At 47.9% G+C, this 13,711-nt stretch overlaps 1 protein-coding gene across 1 annotated transcript in view; it reads right to left on the bottom strand.

Moving 5' to 3' along the window:
* The window catches only part of LOC119445433 (phosphatidylinositol 4,5-bisphosphate 3-kinase catalytic subunit beta isoform), a 102,730-nt gene that overhangs the window by 51,911 nt on the left and 37,108 nt on the right, over positions 1-13,711 (bottom strand). The window contains exon 7 of the mRNA XM_037709718.2: positions 6,326-6,492. Within this exon, the coding sequence (XP_037565646.1) occupies positions 6,326-6,492 (167 nt within the window). The remainder of the gene's footprint in view (positions 1-6,325; positions 6,493-13,711) is intronic.

Raw genomic sequence — 13,711 nt, 5'->3', positions numbered from 1 at the left:
TATTAGACAGAGACAGTACTGGTAATACTTTTATTAGTTCTACAAATTGCTGTCAATATTCGCTTACTAACTAAACTAAGAAGCATGGTGTCACGAGCGCACAGGGAAACATGAACACATCTCATTCGATGACCACGGACACTCGCTGCCCAAACACTGGCGTGAGGAGGAGCGGCAGCAGCGACGAGCGAATTCCCCTTCGTGCTGCCTTCTGCTTGAACTCGAACTAGGCACGCGAGAACACAGAGCACACGAAGCCTTCAGTTAACCCGGGTCGGCTAGCCTTCGAGCCCATCGCAGAATGCCTCCAAGATAGGGCGCGGGTGGCCGCGCCCAGCCGATACAGCCGGAGTAGAAGACGACATGTGCGCTAACCTACCCCCTGCCCCGCCCCTACCCCCTCCAAGTGCGCGCACATCTCTCCGCACCCTCCTTGCGCGCCTGAGAAGACCGCGCGTCATCCCCGCCTTCCTCCCTTGATGACGATGGTTTATTGGCATCCCCTTTGAAACAAGGCGGTGAAGAATAGTCACCTAGCTTGCTTGATTTAATCAGGTAAGTTATACAGGTTTTTCATTCTAGCATTTTTGAAAACATCTCCTTAATATATTTCCCTTTTCTTATTCCTCAAAACCTCTCTACCTTGTACCGCTTCCTATGCCTGTAACAGATCTGGTTGTATCAATCTCTTCCCTGTTTCTTTTTTCCACCAGTACTCCAAACCGCTCTTGCTTATCTCGACTACTGACCGCTCGATGATTCCATCCGCTTTAAATCCAGACACTTCTGGAAGGTGTACGGTACGTACGGGTCTCACTGGGTGAATATCTGCGCATTCCATTAGGATGTGCTGAGTGGCCTCCGCTTTTTGGTCCCGTATACCCATGCCTCATGTTGTTGCGAATATTTGCTCCAGTATGCTTTTGTCCTTAGGCAACCAGCTCCCGCCTCAAATAGCAAGGCACTGCCCTTTGTTTTACCGTACAGATTTTCCCTTCTAATTCTTTTCTGCCCATTCGCTTAAATCTGCGTGGTCTTTTTCGTTTCCATTCTTTGCACTCGATTTGCTGTCTCTGTTTCTCTAATTTTCTTTCTGATGACTCGTGGTTGTCTATTTACACTTTCAATTTTCTTGCGCGCGCGAGAGGACGCCGTCAAACCAAGCCACCGTCCTACTCGGCAGCTTTCCTCGCATGCTTTCCCTCGTGCCTACAGCACACGGCGTGCGGCCGCGATCCTAACGAACTTGGGCAGTATACGAAATATCACGGCAACGCCGACGCCAGCGGTGTAAGTTCGGCTGGAGTGTCCGTATAATTGCTACCGCACTAATAACAAGGACTTACTGTACAGAGCATGCGCATGTGCTTCGATGTGCGTGGTGACTCTATACTCGCTATACATTTGCAACACCTGCCATCACTTACCTCGAAAAGAGTCTTCCGATTTTGCTTAAATAGGCGCATTCTTCTAAGATGGGCCTTGAGCCGTCACTTAAACATATTATTCTGTCGCCCTTCATCTGCATAAAAGCGTATGGTGACGTACGGACGCAGATACACGATGTGTGTGTGTGTGTGTGTGCGTGCGTGCGTGTGTGTGTGTGTGTGTGTGCGTGCGTGCGTGCGTGCGTGCGTGCGTGTGTGTGTGTGTGTGTGTGTGTGTGTGTGTGTGTGTGTGTGTGTGTGTGCGTGTGCGTGCGTGCGTGCGTGTGTGTGTGTGTGTGTGTGTGTGTGTGTGTGTGTGTGTGTGTGTGTGTGTGTGTGTGTGTGTGTGTGTGTGTGTGTGTGCGCGCGCGCGCGCCCCGTGCACGGCCTGATTGGGAATTTTCTTGTCACTGATTTCACATCACGAATTCTCTGCATTGGTGATCATAATTCTCATTCATCCACTAATAGACACCGGGTGGCGGATTAGCGTTGACCGGTGGCGCCATCAAGCGGCGGCGCCATGAAGCTAATGGCATGTGACGGCTGGACAGGGTTCTTTAGGCGCAACCGCCATTTCTGTTGGTTGATTAGGTTCCGTCGTTTCCTCTGTTTTGTATTGCTGATATACCTCGGGGAACCAAGTTCGGACAATTATGTTACGTCTTTGTGGGCACGAGCAGTTACGAAAAGAGCAGTTAAGCTGATGAAGCTGTTTCATCGGTTTTCACGCGACCACAGAAGACCCAGATATGCGAGGTGCTTAGTTAAATGTACTTACATTTACGATGCCGCTTTGCTCTTGACTAGCTGGTCTAACTAAACGAAGAAGCGGTTTATTTGCAGGGACTTCGTGTTTCATGTAAACTGTATGTCTTTGCCTTCGCACGTTTGACGACTCCGGCGCGTTGGCGCCGAAGGCGAACACCTGGATTTGTAGTCGTCATTTTGCCATACTCTCAGTGGCTCAGTCTTTTCCTTTTAGAGTATATTTTCCTTCCTCGCGCTTCCCAGCTGTGACTGTGTCTCGTAAACGACTCTCTCTGCTCTGCACCAACGGTGAACGCCAACGCGTGCGTGTTCACAATCGCCGTCAATGCTGGCATTGCACGTGCACCAGCCGCCACCGGTGGCTCTCGTCGTGTCAAGCTCTGTGAAATTGGCCAAGAATAAACACTGGGCTTCTTGTTAAGACATAAAAATTGCCGAAGCATCGCAAAAAAAAAACATGGACATGGACAGAGAACGAGCACGTATCGACACAGGTGCAATAGGCGAAGTTGCGCAAAAAAATAGACATACGTTTTCTGCTTTGACCATGATTGTTGTGCTGCTTCGCCATTATTGACGTTTCAAAAACACGACAGTGTTCACGTGCACAGCAAACAAACATCTGCAAAATAACTGCTGAAGTTCTACATCTCAGCTTGCGGTGGTGAGTTCTGTTTGCGGGGTGCATTTACATTGCAATATGCACTTGTTTCATGCCTTATATGCACAAGGTTTCTTTTTGCCTCGTAGCGCGAGTGTCAGCCGTGCCGCTACTCTCGAGACCAGGTGCATACTTTTGGTGAGCGTTGCGGGAGACGGGAAAAAGTGGCTGCATTGATGGTCCGTGTTCGCATGTTGTGTTATTGCGATAGCAATTAGATGGACCCTCCAGGCGCATTACTACCGTCGTCATCACCGTCGCCGTGAGCTTCCGTATACATTTCATACATAAAATCGTCGCCGCGCGTCGTACGCTGTATGTGCGAGTGAAAACTTGCGAGAGTCAGCCGACGATCGCGGCTCAATCCTGCGCGTGCGAGAAAGGCGGGGGCGTAGACGAGGGAGGGGTGAGGGAGCGTCTACTCTGGCGGCTGCTGCATACGGCGCGGCCGCGCGGGGGCCGTATCTTGAAAGCAATCTGCGATGTGGACAAAGTGCGACGAGTACCGGAAGCTTCGTATGCGTTGTGCTTTCGATGTTTAGTTGGCGTTGAAGCGAAACACAGCCCGAAGGTCACTCTGCTCGCTGCTACTGCGCGCTTCCTAACTCCAGCGTTTTGACAGCGAGTTTCCGCGGTCATCGAGCGCAGGCACGTAGCCAGGATTTCTTTTTTTTTAGGAGGGGGGGACTAAGGTTGCACACGTCCAGGCGGTGGTTTCCAAGAACCTTTGTGGTCTCGGTTACGATTTTGGCGTTGATTATTATGGTTATTTATTGCCAGACGTAGTTATAAACTGGACAAAAATCTCAATTCCGCGTAGTGCAAATCCGCGCCCGTGATGTACGCACGGCTTCCTTGTGTAGGCATCACAATGTGCGGCTATGTTTCCATATGATTGCTTGCTTCATAGCAACGTGTGCATTATGATGAGCGCGTATTATATCCACAATAAAGGGACCTAGACCGTAAAACTGAGAGTTTTTATTCGTTGCTTTCATCCAAAACGCAATGAGTAAATTGAGAAATATTCTTTGCGTAGAAGCATTGATCCGTACATAACTATCGAATGTAAGGCCAATCGAGCTCATTCTGCGCAGTCAACATGAAAACTCTGCAGGGGCATGACGTGTCGCGCAGTTTCCTCCTTTCAAGATGCAGACGCGGAATGATGCACACAAGCAGCCTTATTAGCCACACGTTCAAACGATATGCGCCTTTGTTCGTAGGCGACGTGCCAGGCATAAAAGGGAGCAGGGCGCCGGTCAGAACATTTGGGGGTGGGGGAGGAGGCTGAATCCCGGTTGCCCCCCTCCCCCTCCCTGGCTACGCCACTGATCGAGCCAGATGTGTTCAAGTTTACCTGTGCGCGTGTGACACCGTGCTTGTTTATTTAGTTAGAAAATGAATGTTTGCAACTTTATGCGGCCGATAAAACTACTATCCTGGCTTCATATAGCTGTCCAACAAATTCCTATCACAAGTGATTCTTCGCCTTTCGAGTGAAACTGCGACTTCTTTAGGATGTGTTCAATTGGAGCATCTGCTAAGTTGGTTGATTTAGACGTTCTTAAGGCGTTTTCTGAACAGGTTGTACAAAGGGTATTTGTCCAAGGGACACTGTGCCCTGGTTGGCTGCAGCAACAACCAGCGAACGAGGAAGCTGCTCATGCACGAGCCCAGCGATCGACGTTCACGGAGACACAAGAAGTTTGTGTTCGTGCGGAGTGCATCCGCTGCACAAGTTTCCTGTGGTAACTGACATAGGACACTATAGGATAGTGGCTTTAAATAGAAAAGACTTCACAGCCAGCAAGCTTGCTAGGGTAGGAATTAGTTTTGTTGTCGTAAGCTACACGACAGTGTGCATCTTGATGCCTTCCCGCAACAGCATAACACTGCCGTTTACCACCTTTCGATGTCTTTATTTTGAGTCCACTCAGTTCACTTGCCGGACGGAAAGCCCACGGAGGTCAACCCGTACCCAAACTTCGTTTTGAATAAGAAAGAAAGGTATGCAGAAAGCGCTTGGATGGGCGTGTCGACTTCGTAACTGGGGAGCGATTGTCCCTGTGAGGCAAATAAACAAGACTGGCGCGAAACTCGACGGTTTTCGTGTCCTGTGTTTCTCACGCACAGGAATGAGCTACTTTAGAGTACTCCCAACCACAAAAAGAGAAAGCAGCATATAACTAACGTGCAGAGAAACAGAGCTGCGTACGCGTCAGTGCTTCACTTCATCTTTTTCTTTTTCTTTCTTTTGCGCGATGTCTGGCTGCTTGATTTGCTCTAATTCTGCGGGACTCCCACTCAGCTTCACGATAAGCATGTTAAGTCGTTCCTAACAAAGCTGGTGCCCCCCTAGGTCATGTCGTACATTGAACGAAGAAACGACAACTTTATTGAAAGTCCGGCGAGTTATTCGGGGATTTGGGCGAATATCCCTGCATATAGGCGTCGGCCACGCGCCCTTGAGCTCTGGCGGCTTCCTCGGCCCGCTGGACGGCCCAGAGGGGGTCTTTGAGGGCGGAGCTGAGCAGTGTAGTCTCCCAGCACGTTCGGTGCGAAGCTGCGGCCCCGTCCAGACCCCCCCCCCCCTCCCCCCCCCCCCCCCCCATTGTTCGCACTCCCATAACATGTGATCCAGGGTTGCTCTGGCCTCACAAAACTTACATTGCTTTGACGAATAAAGCTCTGGGTAAGAGATATTCGAGATCACCGGGTTAAAAAGGTTTTTGTCTGCAGCTATCACCATGCGACCGCCTGTCTCTTGTTCAGTTTCTGGTGCGGTGGCAGAAATTTGAACCTCGCCAGTCTGTAGTGTTGTGTGATTTCTCTGCAACTCGTACATGGATTCGCAAATTATTAAGGCGAAAACCTTATATGTCTCAATTAGTCAGTCGACCTTCAGCGAAAACGCGCCGACGACATGACAGGTACAAAATGACTACGAGCCATCGACCTTAGGTTGGAGTCGAACCCTCGACCTTTGGTAGGAGTTTAACCCACGACCTTTGGTGTTAATAAAGGGCCAGGTAATTACAGCTCAGGTAATAAAGATAGAGTTAATTTGGGCACTATAACCTACGACCTTGGGTGGGAGTCAAACCGTCTACCATTGGAATTAAGGGGGATGACCATCTGTGAGGTGACGCCCTGGGGATCTTCAGCCAAGGCCAATGCCTTCATCGCCATCTACTGTTACGATCGTTGAAGTCGGTACTCTGAAATCAGCGCGTTTAAAATTATACGATCATGCAGGCAGCACGAATGGTCCCAAGGAAAACATTTCCTTTGATGTGAAGACGGCAAACAAATTTCATCCGGCACACAAGTCGCATAAATGTTTTGCATAGGAAAGTGATAACCCTACGGAAACGAGAAGCCGAAAAATGTGATTAGATTATTCATAAAAGTCAAACGCTTAGTTATGTGGGAGAGCCTTAAGAGCAGAGCACCAAACCCTTGCCTTGGCTCCAGGTTCGACGTTGATGGCCGAGGCTGACGCAACGGTAACGCGGTAGGCTTCCTTGATGGTCCACGCCGACACGCTCTGACCTTGATGCAATGCTGCCCGCGAAGATCCGTTGTCGGGCTCCCTCTGCTCGATCTGTGCGTACACGATGTCGTGATCGGCTGCGAGCAAAATGGGAGCCTGGGTACCGCATTCAGAAAAATTCTGGATTTTGTGCCATGATCTTTTTCGTATTGCTTTCTGAGGTGCCTAATTCGGCCGAATATCAAACCCAAATGTTTATTTAAGAACTAGTCAGCTGAATCAGTTCGCTACAACGTGTTCTGACTCATCTATACATTTTAGTGCTAGAAGCATTCGTAAGCCCTATGACGACTTCCCTACCTTTTTTTTTCAATACTGAAAAGATCGTTGCGTATATGTGGTATTTCGGGAACCAGGCCATGCGAAAATGATAGAAATTTCCTTGCCCACCTGTACAGTTGAATATTCCTATGAGGATTGGCAAAGCACAGTGGTGCTGATCTTTATATTTAGCAGAATATTAAGTATAAGCAAAGGCATGATCTAGACCTCAATTCAAGAAAGTTCCGAAACCGTATGAATACGATATAGCTGTGGGTTGCGTGCTAGACCGCTCACTTTCTTCATCATCTAGTGACGTCCGTGCAGCTCTTGACGATTACGTGACACGCTCTAAACTAGAGCGTTACAACCTTGGTGGCATTGGCATCAACCTAATGATAGGACATCTCCTAACTGTACTCCATGTTGAAATATTTTTCGCAGCAGCTGATATTATTGCCTCATCACACCTCCAACGTGGTCGGTAAAAAACAGTCGAAGGCACTGTAATTGGCCAAGCACTAAATCACGTCTCATTAACTCTGGAAACTCTTGTTCTTAGAATTGATAGCAGCGACCATTATCAATTAGTGGTACGGCTTCCTTCTACTGCTCACAGTATAGTGAGCTATCTTATCCGAAGATTGTAATGCTTTGTCAACGCTTTGGTTATTGAGGATTGGTATTCTGTAACAACACCAAATTCAAACAGAAAAAAGTCGGCAACAATAAATTCTGCACAAAAGTGGCTTGCATGATTTCTATGCTCATTTCACCTTTGTATTTTCAGCACACTTCTTCTAAGCGAAATTTAAGAAGAAGATAGGCTCTGTGTGGATTCTCTGCATTGCAGACAAGGTCCTCCGAGCAATACTTTAAAACGGAGGTATGTAAAAGACGCTAAATAGAGCCATTTACCACAAACCTACTCATGCGCTACAATAGTAAGACTTCTTTTTACAGAACTGCAAAAAAAGCAACAGAAAGCCAAAAACTAGATTTATAGAGCGGTAATGATGGGAGTAAAAATTGGCTTAGGTTTAACTCTAGTAAACATAGTTATCACGACCGAAAGGTCTATTTGGCTTGGTTTTGCAAAGCCCATGCACACAGTGCAGTAGCTTCGGTCCAGGCACGCTTCCGCGCTTGCTAAGCTTCTCTATACCGTGCAAATCTGGCTTCCCTTTGCTCCGGTGTTTCAGCAGGCAACTTTGCCTTTGCCTGAGATGTAGCAGCCTGCCGTCTAGCTATATCTAGTCTATAATTAGATTGAACCTGTCGGTTGCGCTGAAGCGCACGCACAGACGGCCCAGCCGGGGCGCCGTCCATGGCGAGACTGAGTGACCAAGTGCCGGCGAAGCAGCCGTTAAACCCTCGCCTAGTCACGTGGTGTCGCAGTGGCTAGGCTCCGAGCAAGCGCAACTGCAACGCCTCTTCGCAGCGGATCACGTGGCGTGACGTCACACCTGCCACACTTGCGCTCCGGTATGGTATGGTATGAAGAACTTTATTTGGGTCCTGAGGAATCAGTCTGGGACTGATGCGGGCCGCTCCCACGTCGGGACAGAGAGGCCGAGCCCCTCTGCCGCCACACGGGCCCTCTGGACAGCCCCGAGTTGGTCCGCCAGCACTTCACTGTGCAGCATGCGCTGCCACCACCGTTCACATTGAGAATCATCACCGGCCAACGCCGAGCAGCGCCAGAGCATGTGTTCTAAATCAACCAAACGGCTCAAGGTCATTACGACGCGATGAATGGCCTTGAGAGACATGGAGCTTTGGCTCTAAATATAGAGAATAGTATACATTTTCAAATACATGATACAAGAACAGACATGCTTTTAGCGCAATGCATCATGTGAATTTATATATTCAGCGGTTAGAAATTCCTTATGCGTTTAGCAATAATTCTGTCAACCTGCGCGCTCCTTCATTGATAAACATCCGAATTTTCTCTTCCTGTTCTCAACAACGCCGAAAGAAGTAATCAGTGTCATGCGGAATTTAAAAGTAAATAGCTGGTATGGACCAAACTGGCTGCTGATATAAAATTAATACTCCTTTAAAATCCGATGTACTTATCACATCGTTTAAAAAAGTCTGTTTTATCATGTCATATTTGAGGATGAATTTTTTTCCACATGAGCTCAAACAAGAGATGGTGACTCTTTTGTTAAAGAAGGTTGACCATTCCCTAATGAATGACCGACACAATTGCATGTAATCGTTTTTATTAAAGTCATCGAAACACTATTGGAAATCTGTGTATGACACTACCTACAAAAATTTAATATTCTTACGCCGTACAATGCGGCTTTTCACCAGCGTAATCTACCTACCTGGCGCTATGATCACTCACTCACCGGCTAGAATCTCCGTTTGATGAATGAAAATACATTGCGTCTATATTTGTCCACTTATCAAAAGCCTCCGTTTTCGCCAACCACCATACTTGTTTTCTTAAGCCTGAAGCAGTAGTTATCACGGCTTTTCTTAAGAGTTACTTGCGAGATATACGTTATGCGGCTTCTGGTTCAGGTGTTCATTCAGCTATTACACTCACCAAAACTGTTATCCGAAGGTCCACTGCGAAATAATTATTTCAAATAATGCTTTACGCAAATGTCTTGCCTCCTCTATTTGCATATTTTACGCGGATGACAAAGCAGTTACAAATTCGACTGTCTTTCGATTTCTTGGTGCCAAAACTCAACAATAAAATTACTAACTTATTTGTTTGGTGCAATCTACCAGACCAAAGTAATTGTATCAAAAACAAAATTGATCTTAGTTGCTAAGTACTACTCATCAGAACCAGCATCATAACCATTCCATGTGTCACAAGTTTGTTGACGAATTCTCCAAGACGATGATGCGAAATCCTGTAGACAAAGGAAGCTCACTTTTAGGACCGCAGGTGTGGCGCCACGTGGGAGCGAAATCACACGTCATATTTTATAATTCGCATGCGCCGTAAAACGCTGAACTAATCGTTACACAAGCATAACACGATGAACATGACATTAGGTTATCTTCTAGGACGCAGTCTTCGCATTGAAAGTAACACCCTCAATTCGAAAAAACTTACTTTCGTAATTTTGCCTAATCAGATGCATAGCTAGCGCACAAAAATGATCTAGTGATGGAGGAGAACTGATGACCAGGTACCGTAGGTTTCATAATCGCAAATTGTACTAGTTTACTTTTTTTTTCTAGCAGCGTGGCTCAAGTTGGCTGGGACACCCTGTATTTCCGCGAATATGTCCTGTGAGGGTACGGCGAACACCAAAACTAGGAGGAGGAGGAGGAATGAACGTTTATTGCTAGAAACAGCGAGAAAGTGTTCTTTCTTCGCCCTAGGTGGGCGGCTCTCTCAGTCCAGAAAGCCGTTGGCTAATGCCGCAGCCCGGGCCCGGTCCACCAGACTTCGCTGATCCTCCAGGCTCTGTGCCGTTAACATTGCCTCCCACGTTTCTTCGGTGGCTTGTATCGTTTCTGAGGCATCGTCTTGACTGTTTTTCTCGCGGTGTGGGCACACCAACACCATGTGTTGTAGGGTGTCTGGTACATCACAATATCTGCATAGGTATGAGAATTTAGTGGGATGCATCCGGTGCATGATAATTCCATGGACATATGTATTTGTTTGTAGTCTGCGGAGGGCGGTGGCTTCTTCCTTGCTTAATTTTGGATGTGGTAAAGGATATTCTCTTCTTTCGAGTCGGTAATGTTGCAGTATTACGGCGTAGTTGATGGGAATGTCCTCCACCCTCGTCGATTTCCGGATCCCGTGCGGCAGGAAATCCCGGCTGGTATGTTCTCGGGAGACAGCATGTGCTGCTTCGTTTCCTGCCAGGTGTTCGTGGCCTGGGGTCCATACGACGTAGGTTTCGGGTAGTTCTTGGCGTCTTGATAGCTCTTTTAGAATTTTCACGGCTGCGGCAGAGATTCGGCCTTTTTGTAAGTTTCTACATGCCGTTTGCGAGTCGCTCAAGATGACTGCGGTGTCCTTGCATGTGGCGATGCCGAGGATGATGGCCACTTCCTCCGCCGTTTCTGGATTTCTGGCCGGTATGGTGGCAGCGACTAGCTCATTCCCTTTGTTGTTGGTCACGGTAATTGCGTAGGCTCTTCTACCTGGGTATTTTGCCGCATCTGTATATCTCGTGTTGGGGTTCCTTGAGTATTTCTTGCTTAGCGCTCGAACTCTTGCTTGTCTTCTGTCTTTGTGGTGTGTTGCATGCATGTTTCGAGGTATTGGAGCGACTGAAATAGAGTCACGGAGAAGTGGTGGCAATCGGGCTTTCACGTCTGAGTCCGCTATAAAGTTTTCGCTGTATGCGAGTTTGCGAAGTACTGCTCTTCCTGTTTGAGTCAGCTTAAGGCGTTCCAGCTGGCTGGCCCTGTGCGCTTCACTCATTTCTTCCCAGGTGTTATGGAGGCCAAGTTTGAGTAGTGTCGTGGTTGAGGTCGTACTGGGAAGTCCTAGTGCGCTCTTGATTGCCTTTCTGATGACGATGTTGAGTTTTTCAATTTCAGCTTTCTTGAGGAGTAGATACGGGGTGCCATATGTTATCCGGCTTATAAGGAGTGCTTGGATAATTTGGACGGTTTCTTGCTCTTTAAGTCCTCTTCTTTGAGTGGTTATACGCCTAATGAGATGAGTTACTTGTGTTAGGGTCTTCTGAAGCTTCGGAAGTGTAGCTGCACCAGAACCATCTTTATGTAGGGTGAGGCCAAGGACGCGGAGGGAGTCAACTTGAGGTATATCGATTCCATTGAGTGTGACGTTGGGATCTGGGTCGACGTAGGCTGGTGGTCTTCCCCGGGTCCTTGCCTTGAGTATAAGTAGCTCTGATTTTTCGGGGGCGCACTGGAGACCGCATCTTGATAGGTACTGTTCTATTAGATCGATTGCCTCTTGCAGGGTAGTTTGCTGTCGGCCGGTTGTCGACGCTTTTGTCCATAACGTTATATCGTCGGCGTATATTGCATGGCTTAAACCTTCGATGTCATCGAGTTGTTGCGGGAGCTTAATCATAGCGAGGTTGAACAGCAAAGGTGAAATGACTGACCCTTGTGGAGTGCCTTTGTTGGGCATTTCGAATTTGTCGCTTCGGATGTTGCCGATGCCCACCGTAGCCGTGCGATCCTTGAGAAAGTCCTGTACGTAATGGTAGGTCCGGATTCCGCAGTTTGTGTCTTGGAGATTCTGGAGGATTGCATCATGCTTCACATTATCGAAGGCTCCTTTTACATCTATTGCTAAAATAGAGAACTTTTTGTGGCGTTCTAGGTAGTCCAAGAGGTCTTCCTTGAGCTGTAAAAGTATATCTTGGGCTGAGAGGAGCTGTCGGAAGCCAAACATTGTGTCAGGCATGAGTCCTGAGTCTTCGAGGTATGTGGTGAGGCGATCGTGAACCATGTGTTCGAGAAGCTTTCCAGCGCAGGAAGTCAGGGAGATGGGCCGTAGGTTGCTGATTTGTAGTGGCTTGTTGGGTTTTGGAATCATAATGACTTCTGCGTGCTTCCATTCTGCCGGGAGCTTACCTTCTTCCCAGCAGTTATTCATGTAGTCGAGGAGCCAATTTAGGGCCTTGTCCGGGAGGTTTCGTAGGATCCTGTTGGTCACCTTGTCATTTCCTGGCGACGTGTTACGGGTCAATTTGGCAAGAGCGGCGTGAAGTTCAGGAAGCGTAAAAGGGCTGTCGAGGGTCAGGTTTGGTTCGCCTTTGTACGGTCGGGGATCCGAGACCTTGGGGGCATTGTCTCCGACAAGTTTACGCTTGAGTTCTTCCAAAATTTGTTTCTCAGTTCCTGGATGAGAGTGAATGATTTTCTTGAGGTCATGTCTTTGTTGTGTCTTGGTTTTGGTGGTAGCTAGAAGGGCTCGCAGCATATGCCAGGTCTTCTTTGTGCTGAGTGTGCCTTGAAGTTGGTCGCACAGTTTATGCCAGTTCTGAGTGCTGAGTTTATCTCCGTATTCTTCTGCTTGCTTTGTTATGTGAGCGATCCGTTTCTGCAGTTTGCGGTTATGTTTCATCTTTTTCCACCGCCTCAGTAGGCCTCTTCTGGCATCCCAAAGATGTAGGAGATGAGAGTCTACGGCCGGTGTGTCCATTGTGAGTTGGATGACTTTAGTATGCTTCTCCGCCGTCTTGACCACTTCGGTGAGCCACTCTTCAATATTTTTGATGTTCTCTTCTATGTCATGCTCTCTAAAGGCCTTCCAGTCCGTCAGCCTTGCCGTTCCGGTTCTGCTCGGCTTCTTATGGTGCAGGATTTCTAGCTGAAGGATGTGGTGATCGCTGCCGAGATTTTCTTCCAGTCGGGTCCATTCGGCCTTGGAGATACCTATTGTAAAGGTGAGGTCGGGATTTGTATCCCTGGATACACTGTTGCCTATTCGAGTCTTTAGTTTAGGATCATTCCAGAGTGTGAGGTGATTCTGTTGTGCCGAATCGTGCACTCGCGCTCCTTTCTTGGTCGTGTGCTGGTAACCCCATGCTGTGTGGGGGGCATTAAAATCCCCCATAATTACAAGTTTATGGCCTTTAGATAGCCTTCTGGCTTCCGTGATGAACTTTACAAAGTCAGATAACGGATCCCTGGGTGGACTATATAAGCATAGGACATATAGACTTTGGTGTGTCTTCTTCTCAGGTAGCACTTCCACTAGGGTGTGTTCCACGGTTGTTCCCTGGATTGTGTGATCTTGCGTGGTGAGATTTTTCTTCGTCAGGATGGCTGTTCTCTGAGATCCGGTGTGTGTATCATATCCATGTATGCGTAGATTGGTCTGATAAGTTTCTTGGATAGCGATGATATCTGGTTGTTCCTGTTTGGTCAGTTCCTGGAGGTTTGTTCTTTTGGTTCGTATAGAGCGACAGTTCCATTGCCACAACTTCATTGGAAGTTGTGGGGATCTCTTCTCGGGATTACTCGCCATCTTGATCAATATCGGTGTTATCGCCCCAGGCCATGGATTCCGGTCTGGCAGCATTATGGAGGTCTTTACGTGCTTTCTTGCGAGCC

The sequence above is a fragment of the Dermacentor silvarum genome, chromosome 3, assembly GCF_013339745.2.
Source record: "Dermacentor silvarum isolate Dsil-2018 chromosome 3, BIME_Dsil_1.4, whole genome shotgun sequence".
NCBI classification, from domain to species: domain Eukaryota; kingdom Metazoa; phylum Arthropoda; class Arachnida; order Ixodida; family Ixodidae; genus Dermacentor; species Dermacentor silvarum.
This window is presented reverse-complemented; position numbering and strand designations above follow the sequence as displayed.